Genomic DNA, 19,326 nt, shown 5'->3' on the forward strand with positions numbered 1-19,326 from the left:
CCGCGATACATACTAATCAAATCCTTCTAGCAATCGGACAGAGCTATCTCCAGGATCTTCTTTCACACACGTTTTTAAAAAGATTAAAACTACTATGAGGTGAAATTGCATGTCAAAAGCGCTTCGTTTTCTACAGATAACGGCCAAACCTCGGGATTTTCCTTTTCGAGCCACCTTCATACGCCAGTACGGCCTATGTTGTTGGAATATGGCCCTCTTTCTTTTCGACTCTTTTGTAAAAATTTGGGACACTTGCGAGAATTTTTTGGGCAAATGGTTTACCGCCCCTCCTGGCAAAAAATTTCCCGTACGCCTATGGAAATTCCACTTTTGCTACCACCGAAATTTCCGGTTTTTTTCCCTAAATGGAAAGCGCCCTATGTTCCACTCGTTCCACAATCGGTCAAAACACAAGGCCATGCAAATTGTGGCGTGTTAACCTTGCTTATATGTTCTATCACTCAGGGGCAGCCAACGAGGATATGGTTCAAAACCACTTAACATAGCATTGTTGAACGTATTTCAGTATTCAAACGGTAGATGTAGGCATATTTTTATCCCCTAAAAACTTTTCATCTGTTCGGATTTCCTAGCTGAAAGTCTAGTGATCCGAAAATTATGGGGATAAAAACTTACCTTCTCGAAAATTTCAGCCAGGAAAAGGTTCCCGAAAATTCTAGGTGGCCTTTTTAGGGTCAAAATCCGGTAAAAATGGGTAATTATACCATTTTGTAGATGTTCGAAAATCGTAGGAGAGGCAGGCAACAAGAAATTTTACAACAAATGCTCCGAAAATTCTAGATCTCAAATCGTCTTCCGAACAGATATTTTCCCGAAAATTGCCGTTGGGTGCCCCTGATCACTGATACTATTTGAGATTTTATTTCCTCTCTTTGCCGCTGCCGATTATCTGAACATGACGGTGTCCAACAAGAGAGCTGTTGCTACTTTGGGCACTGTACACAAATGACCTTATAGTGTAATGTATCTGCCCCTGGATCTCCGAGGATGGGATTTGAATGATGCAACAGAATTTAACGAAAGGTTCCACAGAACAGGGCACAAAAATAGGAAAACAGACCAAGCAATAATTCAACTTTTTTGTATTTTAATCAAGCTTTTGCTCTCATTTTCGGAATACCTTTTTGGCGCTGTGCAGTACATAACATCAATCTAAGCTTCATGAGATATGATCAATTAGATAAATTAACTAAATATTCCTTTGGACAATAAATAAATGTATGTTTTTTTTTTCTCATATTGGCATGACCGACAGTCAATTCTCTTCCTCTTCCTATTTTTTTTTCTTGAAAACTGGTCGGAAGTTTCAACAAATTACAATACGTTTAAATACTCTATGTTACACGTCTTCCGAAAATATCAACTTCTTGTAAAAATACTTCGTACAAAATTAACGAGACAAGTGGTATACAAAGTCGCATTTGCGATGAAATACCCCCACCCCACCCCCAATGAACACAATCTACATACCCAAATATGGAGCGAACGCCATCTGTCAAAAAACCGGATCATTAGGCCCAACTCACACGCTAAGATTTTTGGAAACTGGGCGGACTTTTGTATTCACTACGGCGTTGCCAAATGGCGCCAAAATCAGGACAAGAAAATCGCAGCGTGTAATTAAACTGGCCCAATGAGTCGGCGAACTGCTCCTGAACACGTGACAACCAGACGCCTCCACCCTCCCCTCCCTAAGTTAATTTTGACATCTTTAAAATACAACAGCTAAAGCGAAGGTATGTATAAGTTCGAGTACTATGCTTTGGAATAATTTCAACGTCTCTATACTCTACGCTGTACAAAATAAGCTTGACTTGAGAATAATAAATAATTCACTTGACTGGAACATTTAAAAAACTTTTGTTAATTCTCAAACTGAATATACATAGAATTATGAACAAAGTGGAAAAAAAGCCATCAGTTCTATTTCCTGCTATAAAGTTACGTTTCTTTCAACGAAAGAACTAAAACCGAAAGAGTGTGAATGAAGTTACAGCACCCTGAATAAGAAACAGCACTCCGCCTCAGAAAACCTCAAAGGCGCATTGAACACAGGTTATACAGCTATGTACAGTAAAAAGCCGCGACTAAGAAACTGGTTTAGGTTAAAATTTGCCAGTTAGGCCCCCTTTACACGAGAGCCTGTTTAGCCTAAAATTTGAAACAGGTTCTGATTTTCTTCAATCTAGAAAAAAAAAAAATTCTGTTCACTTTGGCAAATAAGATAAGTCAACATTCAGGATCCTTTTTCGAGACATAGGTTTCTTATCACTCCAACTGCAGTGTGACGGTATGCAGATTTTATAATTTATAAGGAATAAACTGAATATACCACTAAATACTCTTAGCGACAATGTTTTTTTTCCTTCAAAAAATAAGAACCTATTCAAGACCCTAAACAGCCAAAATTTGTGCTAATTACCATCCATGTAAGAGCCTGTTTAGGCTAACTTGGTAAAATGTGGGTTCTTAATCGCGGGCTTTTACTGTTTAACTTGATCTTACAGGCAAGAGTAAGGTAAGAAGGAAGTACGGGAATACACTAATTATTGTGACTGGTCGTTTCGCCTACGAGTCGTTTCGCTGACGTCCCGTTCGCCAACGTCTTACGTCGTTACGCGTGAGAAGCGCTGCTTACGTAGATACCTCGTTCTCTCAGCCATGATACGAAAAGTATGTATATACTCGTTCTATCAGTCATTGATCAGGCGAAAGCAGTTGCCGAACTTACCTAACACGTTAGCGAAAAGCAGTTGAAACGTAAGCGAACAGGACGTGGGCGAAAAGACTCGCAAGCGAAACGACCGTACGAATTATTACGCGTTGCGATTTAGTTTGCAATCTAATCCAAGGTAACCACTTCGATCCTTCGTCCATATTCAAAAGGATCACCGCCAAAAAAGTTCAAAGCTTCGTAATCGCTGACATACACACAGTCCTCCTTCATCATGTCTTGTTGAATCGAGTCTCGCAGCTGCCGTGACTTGCGCACGAGGGTTTGCAGCTGAACACTCGCCATTTCCGACAATTTCATGCGGATTTTGTTGAAGTCCGAGCGATAACCCGTCTCCAAAAACCTGAAACGAAACAGACTTGCCATTAGGGGACTCAAAACAGGGCGATATCAAATAATTGGGAGTTTAAGATTCCAACGCTGGCGACGGCAAAGGGAACGTGAAAAATGCAACAGCTTTACACGTGCATCACACTTTTTTGTACATTTCGATGCTGTCACTGCACGACAACGACGTGAAAAAGCCGCATTTCACCTTTTATGGAGGACATACGTAAGTGACGGTTTTAAGGAATTCGGCTCCAAAAGAGCTCGCTTGCATTTGAAAAAGTAAGCGAGTTGGAATAAACGGGATAGACATTTTAAAAAAACGCAAATTCTCTTTTTAAAAGCGACATTTTCATGGCCGTTGCCGTCGTGGCATCTTAAAATGCCTAAAGACAATTTAGGCGGGGAAAGTGGTCATTAGAAGGCCACTACCAATTATAATCGGCAAGGCTTTTCTTGGTCCTAAAGGAAACCACAAATCCTAGTGGCGGCGAGTAACATAAAACCCACAACAAGTGCCTAATATCATTGCTATAGTTTCAGTTCCGCACAAGAAGTGCAGGATTAGCGCAAATGAAAACCGCGAAAACTCGCAGCGGAAACAGGTTCAATCAAACTCTTGTTTTGGAGGCCCTAAGTATAAGTTGACTAAGCTTTGAGCAATATCCGATTTAAACAAAAGGAAAAAGAGTTTTGCAAAACCGAAGCCAAAATCGCACCACTTGAAGTGGTCGGCAATCATTTTTCTGCTCTCTTTACAAGATCAAGACAAATGGCTTTTTTTTCTGAAAAGAATAATTAAACCAGACGCCAAAACAATTTTAGCGGCATTAGTGTTTGTTCAACTGTGTTCATACTTCAACGGAGAATTGATGAACAGATCCGCCCGCACCTGAGGCTACGAAAAAGTGTGCTACCGACAAGATTACACAAACAAAAAAAAACGTCCACAATGAATATTAAACCCGACCACGTTGCATCTCCGGGCATCAAATTCTCTCCGTTAGCTCAAATCGCGAGAAACGTGGCTGTCTAGTCCGCGAAACTGGATTGTCCGCTTTCTTTTCTGCCGTATTTTTATTAAATCAACGCGCGCGCGTGAAGACCACTCAAGTGCGTCCGTGAACTAATCGCGCTCGCCCGCCGATTCACGCCGGTTTCTTTCAGTTTACCTTGAGAAAATAGAAAAGTACATTTCGAGACGCATTCACTTTTCTTTCAGTTATTTTCGTTTTTTTTTCTTTCACCTCTCTTCGTCAAAATTGATTGATGAGTGATCCTAGACCACGAACGAAATTCAAGCACGAGTGTCTTACCTTTGAACCAAGCTTGAAACACAGTCAGCTGAGAAGTGGGAGGAAGATATATCAGATGATAAACAGGCCGGTCTAAGCGGCCTCATAACGTAGTCTCCAAGCAGCGTGTGAAGCCAGCTATTATCCTTAAACCAAGCTACCACGATCTCTTTCCTTTCAAAAAACATCTTCAGTCGAGTGAAGTCTTCGAGATTTCCCTTCTCAAGAAATTCCCTAAGAAAGAGGAAAACAAAACGACTTTTGAGTGATTTCGAAAAAGTGGAAAATGCTTGAGGCTGAGTAATACTTCAAAAATCAAAGTAACAACAAAGTTGCGTATATTGCACAACAAATACAGAGATTCACCGAAACAGAAACACGTACTTAAAAGCCTAAAAAGCCTTGATGGCGTTACGATGACGCCAAAACGTCTACTTTTTACGCTATTTTTTGTTCCTGTTTGCCAAATACAAGGACACACTTATTTTCACTCTATAACATGCCTAACGCCTTAGCACTTTCTTTAATATGGCGATATGTTAAACGTAGTTCTAATTTTTGAGCCACGTCCTACTTCCTTTGACCTTTCAAAAGCAACCTCTGTAGGATACTTTCGCAGGAAACATAAACCATTTGTTTTCCAGTACAGTGGAGCCCCGTTAATACGGTCACCAATAGGCCGAAAACATTTGGTAGTAACAACGAGATGACCGTATTAACGAGGGTTTCGTTACAAGAAAATGTATGGTCGTTTTTGCCGGGCGGCCAAAAAAGTGGCCATAATAACGACGGGGTTCCATTGTATTAAAGAATATAACAGATTATATAACAGACTTGTAAATTTGTACAGTTTTCACGTTTTCCTAAGAAAAAAGTAGCCGTTTTCTCGTTAGTACTAAAATGTTCAATTATCATCACAATATTATGGCTAGGATCGATTTGGTGTACAGAGAACTTTTTTTTAACACGAAAAACATGACTCGGTTACCCGAAAAAAAAAACAGTAAGGCTGACATTCCTTAAATATTTAAAACTCCTTCGATATTTTAAACTTCACAGCTAACGTAGTCGAGGACGTGACGAGGAAAACAATCTCAAGCAATAACTCAAATATCGGGCCTCTAAAAGCAAGAACATCAATAGCTGTTACGTTTTGTTTCGCTTTTATGATACGATATTAGGAATTGGACTTGCAGATATATTATGTCCAAATACAGACACAGTCTTTTCAAAATATAGCCTGATATTTATTTCCATTGTCTGAGAATGACAAAGACTAAACTAAAATAAGCATCGGTGAAATGAAAAAACAGAAATGCGAGATCAGAAATGATTCAATCGTAAATGTAAATCTGTAATCTCTACGCTTCAACGCATTATCTGCGAAGGGATATAAGTCTATAGCCGGGAGCAGTTCTTAACCACACTATAAGGCATTTCTATGTCCAAATGATATTCAAAGATTGTTATGACGGCTATGTGGCAATGTTGTGCATGTGGCTTAAAAATATAGCTAATTATGTCCCAATCTCTTCCCACAAGCCCGAATATCGCGGATCATAAATTGAAATACTGATCAGTTAACCTCAAGGGGGTGCTTGAGAAAGGTTTTTGTGATCTTACTTGTTTAGCACACGACCGAAAGCAAATATGTTCAAGTGACGAACTAACGAGTAAGAATACAATATAAGTGTTTGTTGATCATGTGCTAATGCGAGACACCAAGACTCTGCCGCCAAAGCACTTAAAAGACTTGGGTGAGAAAAACGCTCAAATGCGTCAAAAGCACAGTTGCTTCAAATAGAAACAATAGACATCGAACAAAAGGCTTCCAGAAGGTCCTGCAGAGCAGAAAATTCGCTATATTTCAAAAGAGTCAGGTCAGGAGTTGTTACAAGTCATCATTTGACAGTGAACAAATTATCTTTAGTAAAACGGAAGAAGAGAAGTAAAAGTGAACTATAAGAACTAATGAATAAAAACGTTAGTTTCTTGAGAAACTGTGGCAATGCTTTCTTAGGGAAGTAACGAATATTGAGCGCAGGGTTTGTATATTTTTCCAGTGGGTAATGGAAATTAACACGGATCATAAAATACAAACTATGACAAAGTTCCTTTAAAGTCAATTCTGGACTAGCTGTCAAAGCAGGGCAATTTTACAACTGAATTCCCTTAAAAAAACCCTAAGTGAGATCAGCACCTAATTTCTCCTTGTAATATCAACGCTTTGTAAAACAGAGTGGTCATGAGAATTACGGACATGACCACACAAGATGAATTTGCTTGATATTTTATCAACTTCTCCCCACTACTTCTGTAGAAAATGATTAGGAGCAACAAATGAGAATTCAAATTTTGATCTTACGGTTTAAAGGATAAATAACGAGAAAACTGGAGATAAAGTAAACTAGCATCTGTAAAGAATTTTTAAAAAAACCGAGGCTGAAACAACAATAAGCTGAAAGAGCGCCGACAGTCAAGTACTTTGGTGAAGAATAAAGGCAATTGAACTGACACACTCGCGCGGCTCTATTACTGAACGCAAAGGATGACTTCATTTTGCCTCAAGTGGCTCATTAATTAAAATACTAACAACATAATTTCAATAGGCTATGAGTAGGGTCTGCGTCACTTTGAAAATACCGATGCCTTTAAAGAAAAATTTCAAACTATGGGTAAATAGCTTTTTAATACTTTATGCAAACAGGCTTGAAATCTAAATTTCTAGTATATTGATAAAGGCCAAGTTAAAAAATAAACAACAATTTTGTCTTCTTCACTTGTTTAGTTACGACAGTACAGACTGTTGCCGAGGTAACAGACTATCAAAAATAAAATTGATCTTGCCTAGCCAACACTGTCTAAAATACAATAAAAAAAGCCATCCAGTCGTTTTTCTCAGTCGTAAATAGAGAAGAAAGTACAGTAGACTGGCCATCCTGCAGGTCATATACAATGTACTATCGCTAGCCATTAGCAGTGTTTATCGACCCATTTAGCAAATCGACACAACACAAACTTTGAAGGAACTTGAAGAAACAAACAAGTGGCAGTAACTGAGCCACTTACCATAGCTTTAGTATTCCATGACTTTTAAGGGATGACAATTACATTCCATGACTAAGTGTTATTCCTAAATTTCACAACTTTCTGGATTTTCCATGACCTGTACGAACTATGTAATTTAACAGGGAATTTATGTCCGGTATAGCTACTGTCCTAGGATCTTTACCTGTAACACTTGTGCCGTCGTACAACTGAATTTGGCCTGTGTTCCTTTCTGTATGCAGTGCCTTTGCGGTTCTGCCACACCCAAACTTCATGAAGTCTTTCAATGTAAGGTTTAGCCTTGCTCATGAAATCATTCACAGTTAACTCAATCTCCTCTGCATGTCTTGATAGCTGTTGACCAGTAAATAACACAGTAGATTAACAAAGATGAGAAATGGCATTTTTGGGTTCTTGCTTATTAGGATGTTGGAGTGTAGTTAAAGAACCACTACGATTGTCACTTCTTTTTTTTGCAATTTTTTTTTCAAGCGATAAAAAAGCAAGGAGAGCAAAAGTAAATGAAGAAGTTACAAAAATTCACTACAGCTGAATCAGAACATGGATCACCTAAACAAGCAAGGGAGGAAAACAACAAGCAATATTTATCAGAACTTCCTTGATAAACTGCAACATACCTCGCCATTGACATACTCAAGGCATGCCCTGTAATCCTCAGCCACTAGTTCACCTTGACGAGGTACCCACAGCTTAATGCTCTTGGCATCTAACCAGTTCTTGAAATATCCACAAAAGTCTGCGTATGCTTTGACTGTTTGGAACCCACCTTTGAGGTGTCCATCTATGTACATTGCTGTTATCTGGTACAAAAAGAATTGAAAACCAGTGAGTTTCGTTAACGCGGAATACAAGTACAGTGGATGCATTCTGCACTGTCGTCCTGATAAACCTAAAGAAAAACATTCCCTCCCGTCACCAAGAAACTATTTCCAATTTGCTCCAAGCCCCTGTTTCAAAGCAAGGTTAAGTTCAAGGCCATTGAGATGAAAGTATTTTTTATTCTCATGCAAACAGAGCATTTTCACAAAGAAGATTTTGCACTTAACCTCCTTTTAAAAGTGAGGGTTTTTGGAATTCAGATATGGGAAAGTGGTGTTTTTACATAAGAAACTGTGTATTTCCACCTAGCAATACAAAGACTGTTCTGACAAAGAAAATTCACGACTCACAAATGTTTGGGGGTTGATAAAATAAAACATTATATTGTCTACCAACTGAAAATTATTTCGTTTGGTGTAGCCTTTAAGTTTCAAGCCTGCAAACCCAGTAAGTATGAACTACTTTGTTTATAGTCACATAAAGGTGCCCACCCAATGGCCACCTCTGATACACCCACTTGCCCACCCACGCATGTGCTATAACCAGTCTTTAGTTAGAAGAAGCTAATTGATTTGGGCTACACGTTTTTTTATTCCTATTTTAACACTACGTTGCTGGCTTGCAACAAAGAAGTGCAGCAATAAAATCAATGTAAATCAATGTCTCCTGAGCTTTTAATGTGACAACCTGAATCTCTAGCCACTGTCAAACGTCGTTAATACAGACACAAACAGAGTACCTGTATTAACAGGGTGTCTGTATTAAGTGGGTTGAATTTAGAGAACATGTAAGGACTTTCTTTTCCCAGGGACAAAGAAAACTGTCCATAACAATGACATGTCCACATAAGTGTATGTCCATAAAGCGGATTTTGACTGTATTTGGTATTCACGTTGTTTGTATTCTATGGTGTAACGATATTAATTTTAAAACCTCTTCTGTGGTGCCATTACCAACTTTGTTAAAATTATTTTTATCTTGCATGCACCTATCCCTTATTTCTTTGGCAAAGCTAAGACATCTATATGCAGGCTGATGATATGGGTGTCTGTATTAAGTGGGTTGAATTTACAGAACATGTAAGGACTTTCTTTTCCCAGGCACAAAGAAAACTGGCCGTAACAATGACATGTCTGCATAAGTGTATGTCCATAAAGCAGGTTTTGACTGTATTTGGTATTCACGTTGTATGTATTCTATGGTGTAACATATGAATTTTAAAACCTCTTCTGTGGTGCCATTACCAACTTTGTTAAAATAATTTTTATCTTGCATGCACCTATCCCTTATTTCCTTGGCAAAGCTAAGACATCTATATGCAGGCTGATGAAATTTAAGATTTTTTCTCAAGATATTGATGGTGGGCACTTTTGGTTGTACACCAGAAGGTCCGATTTAAATTTTCCATGTACCTGGTGAAGCATATAGCTGTGTGTTACTCTTGGCATATGCTCTGTTAATGCTTTTAGTGCCTTCCTATTTCCTGCATCTCTGTCCTCTAAAAACTGATACCACTTCTGTTGCCGCGAAGAATGCAAAGAAAGTTGAAAGTGCTCCTCAAGAGCTTGTCGATTTCTCAGGCATCTCTTGAGAACATAAGTCTGCATTTGCCTAATTCCTCCATGTTTCCTAACAAAAAGTTTGTATAAACTAGTCCATTCATAGTAATTAGATGGGAAGTCCTCGTGAATATCTCTCCCTGCAAGTGAAACAAATGGAAAACTCAGAGACATCATAATAAATTATCCAAATGTAACATTTGGAAGCTTTTCAGAGGGTAATATTGGTATGAATTTTTAATGCCACTCAGAATGCTATTACAAGGACAATCTCCCAAAGGAGCACATACATTTCATTTTTTAACCACTTAGCACATTTTTGCTTCAGTTAAAAATGCCCCACTCAAAAAAATTGGAAAAAAGGGGTCATCAAGACACTACTGGTATTCATCCTATACATTGTAGCTTGTAGGAAATGGACAACAACATACTTGAATTCTGGCAATGCAGAATTTCAAGGGTCTTAATTCAACTGGTATAGATGTACATTTGTATACTCTCCAACAATAACAAAAGAGAACTTATCACAGAATTAACTGAACATACCTCTATCTGATTCATGGTAATTTGATTCTAACTCTTCATCTGTTAATCCCCATATTGACTTTGCTTGGCTCGCTGTTAAATGGCTAACACTTTGAGAAGGAGGAACTGGGTTTAGAAGATACCAAACTATAACAGAAGTTTTAAGTTGACTAACTGGTCTGAAAAAATTGTGATCATTTTTAAGAACTTCGGCTTTGTAGAACATTTCGTAGAGGTAAATGAAAGTATATTCTGGCCATCTTGTTGCCAGACCAAAATCCACCTGAAATAAGAAGCAAAACAAGAGATGACATATTATTGGAGAATGCCTGCCTTTTATGATTGATTATGCTTACAAGATCAAAATGTGCCCTTGGAAGAAGTGGCCTGTAAGAACAGATGGCCTTCCCTGCTTTAGCTCAGATGTCAAGCTGAAGGTCTTTGTTGAACAAGTCAAACAAAAGCAAGGAGAGGGCCATTTGATCTTATTAAGCTACCCTGTATAGATGAGTGAAGTATGCTTAACAGGAATATAATAATTTCACCATAGAAATGGGGTTCCAAAGCCTATACTTTGCTTTATTGCTACAGGTCTCTTTTGTATGGTGTAAAGGTGACCACACTTCTCAGGCAATTACAGTATGTGAACTTTAATTTTACATGCTGACAATATTATACTAATGTTAACAAGTTACTATTGACTTTAAATTAAATAATACGAAAATGAAACAGCGCTGTAGCATATACCTGGAACTACAATCCCACCATACTATTTATCGCTCCTGAAAAGTTGAGCACTCTACAAAAATTATTTAAACCAGTTCAGAATTTAAAAAGGAATATATTAATGTGACAAACACTGTTGTACAGATTAATTAATGCCTTCTTCCCTTGTCATAGTTTCCAGCAGCTTAATTTAGCTGCTATTTGTGACATGACAAAAGGAAGTGATAATATAATTTTTCTAGAAATATATTAGTCTTACTATTAAAAACGAGTTGGAAACTTAATTTAGAGAACATTTGCCAGTTAGGTGACTTGTAAGAGTTCTAGAGTGTGCCTACTGGCAACCTGCACAGTGGTTTTAAATTACCCCTAAACAAAACATGGAAAATACAGTTTCATAATTACTTTATAGTCAACTAAGCAGCTAAATATTTGTAGGCAAAACAGGAGGCATATTTGTTTAGTACATGTTAATGCACAACTTAAGACATTAATTATCAGTTTTCAGAAAATTTCAATAAAGTTAAGAACGTTTTTAAGCAAAACTGATTGGGTTAAAGGAAAAAGGAAACAGGGCAAAACAACATATTAAACTAGAAAATTTTATATTCTGTTGTTTTCGCCAACAAAGGGGACTAGCATATGTATTTGCGTTGGCAAAGGAGGGAAAGCACCAATATTGCCAACCCCTCTGTCAGATTTAAAATTGAGGGTTCTGCGATATAAGAGGATTTTAATTTCCATGGTAGAAAATATTCTGGATTTTTTCATGTTTAAACTTTGAAAGAGTTTGTCAAAACGAGAACAAGGTATCAATGCAATGAGGATTGCTGTACAACCATTTTGACACTAAATGTGCAACTAGAAATATAATTGCACTTTAAAGAAAAGCTTGATGTTTACTAATACGTTTGAAAATAAAGTAAATACAATTTCCCCCAATTTTAAGCCATTAAGAACAGAGAAATACACTTTGCGGGTCAAGCTACATTGAAGGCTAAACTAGGAACATGTTCAAGTATTTTGCTGAACCTTGCAAAACTTATCTCCATGCCAGAGGAAAAAGGAATGTCACATATATGAGAAACTTTTCTGCCCAAAATCAAGAATATTGGGCTAACTGGGAACAAGCAATTATTATTAATGTCTTGCTAAAAGTGAACCTTGTTGTGGTGGTAATCCTGAAATGTAGGAATGCTTAGCTTTACGAAAAACTGAACATCACTCAGGAACAAAGTAATAAAGGTTGACAAAAAATCTGATAAAGTTCCACATTCTCCTTTTAAAAGCAGTTCTGAAGAGATTACATATAATTCAAATAGTGAAAATAAAAATTTGTTGCAAATCCTGGAAAATTATAACACTTACACTTTATATAGCTACTGATTCTTTTTGGTCGGCTTAAAATAAATGTGATATAAACCGGGAGACAGTCATGATATTACTGTTGAAAAGTATAGAATGTACATGTCCATTACATTAGGTTTGGGCATGTCAATTTAATCCAATTGGGACTGCTGTTGCAATAATTTTTTTTCATGAAACCCACAGTTTCCTCTAAAATTAATTAAACACCTTGTGTCCATTACTGTAAAAACTGAAATTTTCGGACCGCGAGAGCGATGGCTATGAATCGATAATTGCCTTTGGGAAAACCCCTAATGAAATGAAAACGGCTGCACTACACGATCGAAGTGGCCGGCTACAAGAAACAATTTTGACTCAACGCGAAGCTGAAGCACATAGACAGAAAGACCGCTTGTGGGCTTGACAACTATACTTTCTCCTTCGCTTGGAACTTGAGAAAATACCTGCAATTAGCGACAGACAGGAGCCTTTTTAAGAGAAATAAAGTGAATGTAGTTCAGTGGCCAAACACGGTGCAGCTGCCACAGGCCTGGCCAAAGAAATACAAAACAATCGATTCCGGTTCAGATAATATCGCGTAAATTTCCTTTCAAAAGCCTCAATTTATTTATTCATGTCCTCTTGTTCAAAAAAGCTGTGCATATTTCACTACTTGGACAAGCTCTTATACCATGCAAAATCAACACGGTGTTGACAAAGGAGACAGAGATGCCCGGTCTCCTCTTGAGAGCGAAAGCGAGGAGAGTTGAAACGGGAGAAAGGCATTAGCGACTTCACATATAGCATAAAATGATGTAGGTAATAAAGAAAGTATCACAAGAAGGCAAAGTATTCTGTCACAGTATTCAACACAAGTCCTCTATTCAACACCGACCACTTGGGTTCACTGAAATCGATCTCTTCATTACCATTTCAATAACCCTCCAACTTCACATGAAATGAGGCACGCCGACATACACCCTCTTTCCTTGCAACCCGGATACGCTAGGCGCTGAATGGAGCAAACACGCTCGATCGCTCAAAGAATCTTTTTCGCTCCATCATAACACAAATCCTTTCGCTCTTTTCTCCTCAACGTTTCACAGAATAATATCGCTGGGAAATACATCTCGAATTTCTTGCCAGCTTTCATATCTTGAATTATATATTAGACCTTAATGAAAGCCTTGCCCTCTTCGCTACTTGTAACGCACGAATTTTTTCGAAATATCAAAATTTCGAGAAGCTTAAACCCAAAATAGAAATATTGCCTATTTGCTCATACTTCTCTGGATCAATTCGATTCAATTCGGGCGAAGAAAACCGAATTTCTACCAAATACTCTGCCCGAACGGGTATAACTACCACATGGCATTCGCAAATCGGAAATGGGAAACAGAAAATGCTTTTCTACATCATCAGGGACGAGGAAGGCAATAAAAAAAGACAACGCCACTCCAAAATGATAACCAAGCAAGCTCTGAGTAAGTTTGTAAAGAATAACGAACGGAGCGCCTCGAAGTTTACATTCCCAAACAAAGATTTTCCGCGGTTGTTTGGTCGCGGTGACGGGTTTGCTTGTAGTTTTCTCGGCTGCGAGGGACGATGTTTTGGGGTGGCATTCTCTTTACACCGAACAAAGACGAAGAAACGAAACAGCCAGAATTGCTCTGACACTCATAAAGAAACGACCTAATCCAAAACAACAATGAGTCACTTCGTCCAAACTAACAAAATGATCCATAAACACAACTCACCCTACATCGATGACGCCATATGAGATCTGAGAGGCAGAGTCGGTGAAATAGACGACAAGTTTTGCCCATCATTACAAGACTCCTGAAGTCCAAATATTCTAAAATAAGAACTAGAACCTCTTCGCTTAAATGAGTCAACAACGATGGTGGCAAAATAATCCGGGACTCCATCTCTTCGGGTTGAAATATCCTTGTGTTTGTCGATAATCTATGTAAAGGCGGTACACAGTACGTAAACCTGGCAGAACTGGCGTTTCGGCAACTATGGGCGAATTTTTTCGCCTTAGGCGGGCAAAAATTTGAGTCCAACATGCTTGATGGCATCCTATTCTCAACGGACCACGGTTACGAAGAGACCCAAATGACTGCGGTCGACATAAAAGCTATAGATAAATAGAAAAACATAAAGGATACCTCCCTGTTAATGACACAATATCTCTAAGACCAAGAAGGAAGCTTTGTTGTTTTTATATTCTTTTGACACGTGCAGTTTCCCGTCAAATTACGCATGCCCATATCGGACCTGCCATTTTGCCAGCCAATCACGTTTCGCGGCGCGTGTTTAGAATTCTTGCTACATTGGGCTGGTGCTACTAATAAAACATAATTATCAAAGCTTTCCACACGAAACAGAAAATAGAATACACATGCACAAGCTAGCGGAACAAGAGAAACTTCAGCTTTGTGATACAAGCGCATCACAGCGTGGAGAACTAGTAACCTGTACGTGATATCTGCTGAATGGTGTCTCCATGCGCTCCGTTCGACGAAACTAGAAACAACTGGAACTCGGGGTATAAACGACATCGGTAGCTCATGTGCTTCGAAATTTAATATCCCTTTTATTTATGTATTTTATTTTTACTCTAGTATCAAAGAGAAATGAAAGTTTCTGGTACAAGCATTTCGCTCAAACGTAACGTGCTCGGTGTGGAAGAGAAATTTCATTCGCTTTTCCGGCCTTTGTGAAGAAACGCTTTCGATCGGTTGCGACGCAACCAAAGTATGAGCCGGACTCTTCGTCTCGAGTACACATCTTTTATTTTTTTCTGATCTTGATCACGGTTATCCTTGCGATGTTTTTAATATAACGTGAAAGTACAGGCTGAAACGTGTCACCTTTCTTCAGATTTTCTTTCGCGAGGGGAATGCAAGGAAAAAACTGGAGGTATATCAGTTACTAAAACCGGTGAACAGGAGTTAAAACTGCAGAAAGCATCGATGACGTCAAGCGCACAAATCCAAGCAAATCTTTTATTATAGGAAATATCGTAAATCGGGTAGAATGAGTCAGCCGGGTAAAGAAAACACTCGCGGTACAAGGACAAGAAATTTATATTGCGTACATGCCAGAATGCGAATGTAAATGACAATATAGCCACCTTTTTCGCCTAAAGGCCTCTTTGAATTGAAAAATTCTTTGCAATATTTCTTTACAAAGATTAAACCGCACTTCAGTCGCTACTTAACACGGGTGAAAGACTTGTCGTTTCCTGCGCGATTAAGCGAGCTTGAAAGCGTTTAGATCGACAGAGACTTCATTCTGGTCTAAGCAGAGAAATAAGAGTCTTTGCAAACAGAAAAACGAGATGGGCCTTGATGATTCGTCGAAAAACACCTGAACCAATCAGCCAGCTGACAGTGGTTCCATTGTGGTTTACTTCTTTGTTCGGCTAATAAATGAAAAGTGAAATTTTAATTACTTCCCTTGACGCTGTCAGTCGTTATATTGGAACAGTGTTCGGGGAAATTTGCCTTGAGCTGAGGTGGCTGACCGGCCAACAGCACTCTGCATCAATTGACTAAACCGACTCCCTCGCCACCAAAACCGCCGATATAGCAGCGCTGGCAGCCTGGCCAATGAGAAGCTCACGTGGTTTTTCTCCCTACCGCAAGGGCAGCTGTCCCTGCAGTCGTTCGCTTGAGCTTTTGTCACGAGAGCGGGTAGATAGGCCGCCAATGAAAAAGGAAAAACGAGAGGAAATAATTTGCGAAATTAAGCGCAGTATTGAGTCGTTGACTTGCTAGTGAACAAAGACATTCTCATTGAAATTCGAGGGCTACATTCTTTACGCGTTAAGCCTTTTAAAGGTGGCTTACAACACATGCAAATAGACCTAATACACGGCTGACTGACAAATCGTTTACTGTCGAAAACATCGTCCTAAAACAACAAAGAAAGGCGTTAGGCGATGAAGGCGGACTCAAAGTGGTCGTAAATTTGCATCTACAAAGGTCGTTAGTATTGTAAACACAGCCATAATTGTGTTATACATCAGTCGCTCCTGCCTTGTGAATGAGCGCGAACGCGGCACGTTCTATTAATATTTAACATATCTGCGTGACGTCATCCCATTTTGATAAACGCGTAATGATTATCGGCCATTGAGAAGACTAATGGCTGACCTTAGGGAGTCGTGTCATGGCAATACGAGCACCAACTTATTGCGACTTTCAGAGATATTGGTCCGTACAGCTGCTAAATGACCTCACCAAACTCGCTTAGCCATTCGCTAAAAACGGGCTCCATATCGCTTTTGAAGGACTTTGTTTTGAGCTTATTTCCCGGTAAAGTTGGACAATCAAAGGCGGAGTGTTTAGATGTATTGCACATCTTAAAAAAATACAACTTAAGCAAGCGGGGAACAGCGATTTAGTCAACAAGCCAGCAAAAAGAGATGATCGCATTCGACATGAAAAGTTTCCCAGCCTCATTTTGAATGTGAATTCAAGTGAAACAGGTTTTTTTTGTTACCGTTATAAAGAAGGTGGTTTTTCCATTATATCTGCGCTTAGGAAAATCAATAAAGCTTCAGAAAGATTCTAAAGGATTCTGAACTGGGTTACACACCACCAATCAGCGCACTTCGTGGACAACCGATCGAAAGAACTAATTCTCTCTTAGATAAGCCTATATTTTCTCATTTATTTTATGGTCGGGAAGATGAAAAGACATAAAAAGATGAGTCGATTGTATTCTTTGGCTTTTCTAAACACCCAAGAAAAGCAAGCTATGGAAACCACAATAGACTGAGAAAGAATGATAAAATAAATAACCTGCCTGGGGCGATATAATAAGCCTTTTGTCACGAAACAGGTCTTTTCATTTATCATCGTCGATGAGGCGAGCACTGACATGTATGCAATTCAAATGGCCGATCCTTCAAACCCTGAATTATTAAAATTTTCGTTTTGTTCCTCACGTCTTGTTGATCAGTTCATTAGCACCCTCCGCGCGAAATTTCCGTCGATAATCAAAGGTTTAATCCGAAGATCGTAAAACGGAAGGCACGAAGCCCACCCTAATGTGACGACTTCCTTGCCAACTGCTCTTAATCTTACAAGAACGCCGGTAACAACGACTTGGTAGCGATTGTCAGAGAAAAAGGTTTTGACAAGTTGGATAATAAAACAAACAGTTTAGTGCTCTTTTTAAAAAAGAAGAATATTGATAAAAATAGGGCACGCGAGCATAAATCATTTGTATTAGCCTAGAATGTATTTTGAGAACTACTGACTTCAATCATATACATCGGTAAATTTCTTGTTCAGGGACGATCTCATTAATATATATTCATTACGGAGGTTGTCTTTCAAATCAAAATACGACAAAACTGCTGGAAGAGCCACCCGTTTACATTTCAAGGCAAACCACAGACGCCTTTTTCCTGGATAGCATAACAGAGCTGCTTTATCTCTTGAACGTTCTTAACTATTGTGCCGAAAAATTCTCCGTCCCCAAATACACTCAACATTGTCTGTCGATACTGAAATACTTGCCTCTCTTTGTAAGTTCTTGAGAAAACGGATCATGCACCCAACATAATCTAAAAATATCAACAAAAATGGCTAATTTTAACCGCTAAGCTGCCAAAAGGAACTTCGATTTATTTTATTGCCCGTGAAATGCTAAAAGGAGTGACCAAACTAGGGATCAGGTAACTTGCACTCAAGCGCTTCTTCTAATTCAGCCAGTCTTAGCTTACATTAGAAATATAGGCCAAGAGGGTGATGTCCGACGAACTTAATTTTGACAGCTGGGGAAGATTTTCTTGCCAAGTTTGACCTTTCGAAGTAGATATGGGAACACAAGCAATGTTGCAAATTAAGAATTTTATTGTTTTAGTGATGCTGAATTCATGTCAGAACGATAAAAATTAAGGCGAAGTGTTTCGCTTTTTCCGTCATGATTGGTCAAGCCGACTTTACAGCACCAAGAGCCAGTCCTATTGTGGCTCTTGACAACACCGATGTCCTCAGCCAGAAATTACTAAGCTAAACCACACCAATTACTTTTTACAGCTGGAGTTTTTAAATCTACAGCTGAGTGGAATTCCCGTGGTTGCTCCTTTTCAAGATGTAACGCCTGTACGACTTGAAATCAAGATATATTCCGCAAAGGAAATCGAAAAACCAAAAAAATTTACGCCTCTTTTCCCTTTTTTGTCGGTGTAGTGAAAGAAAAAATCATCGCTTTTTCGCACTATTATTAAATTTCCTTGCGTTCTCATTGTTATCTCTCACTTTTTTGCTTCCAGTAAGAGCTATCATTCAAAACAAGCAAAAGTACCAAAGGGTAACTTTCAAGAGAAACATAAATGTGAACTGGAAAAAACGAGACGGCTAAAACGACCTTTAAAAAACACTTTCTTTTCAAACAATCGCAGCATAAGATGTTATACCATCTTGAAATTTGTTAGAGATGAGATTTTTCCTAAGGATAAAATCGGACGCCGATAAAGTCATGAGAGAAAACTTGATTAATTGTGTGAAAACAAGGTTGCAACAGCTGGTTCAAACAACGAAAAGGAGGAGGATCCGTGCTATCCGCTAAAAGAACGCTGAAAAACTAACTAAATAAATAAGTTTGTTTTAAAACAAAAGCCTTTTCAAAAAATTTATTTGTTGTTTGGTTTTTTAGATTGCGTCTGTCTTTTCTTGAATTTCCGCCTTAAGGATCAGTTTTGCCTCTTGTTTTTACAGTTGTTCAAGATTTTCTGCTTATTCAAATCTTTGACATAGATCCGGCCGAACTGCTCAAGGTTTTGTACGGAGTTCATGTAGTTTTAAGCTTTAACAAATACAGTGTTATGACAAGACCAAGGTGTACGATCGTTTACTGACAGAGAATGCAGAGAGACGCAAGG

General features: G+C 38.6%; 1 protein-coding gene across 1 annotated transcript; it reads right to left on the reverse strand.

Annotated features, from left to right (window-relative positions):
- Positions 1–1,091: 1,091 nt before the first annotated feature.
- Positions 1,092–14,635, reverse strand: LOC140930202 (uncharacterized). Its single transcript, XM_073379865.1, has 7 exons — positions 14,180–14,635; positions 10,371–10,632; positions 9,678–9,964; positions 8,064–8,246; positions 7,610–7,779; positions 4,399–4,611; positions 1,092–3,098 (listed from the first exon to the last, which is right to left on the reverse strand). Exons 1-7 carry the CDS (start codon positions 14,501–14,503, stop codon positions 2,864–2,866), a joined length of 1,674 nt encoding a protein of 557 aa, XP_073235966.1. The 5' UTR covers positions 14,504–14,635; the 3' UTR covers positions 1,092–2,863.
- Between the last annotated feature and the right edge of the window lie 4,691 nt (positions 14,636–19,326).

The sequence above is a fragment of the Porites lutea genome, chromosome 3 (assembly GCF_958299795.1).
Source record: "Porites lutea chromosome 3, jaPorLute2.1, whole genome shotgun sequence".
Taxonomy (NCBI): Eukaryota; Metazoa; Cnidaria; class Anthozoa; order Scleractinia; family Poritidae; genus Porites; species Porites lutea.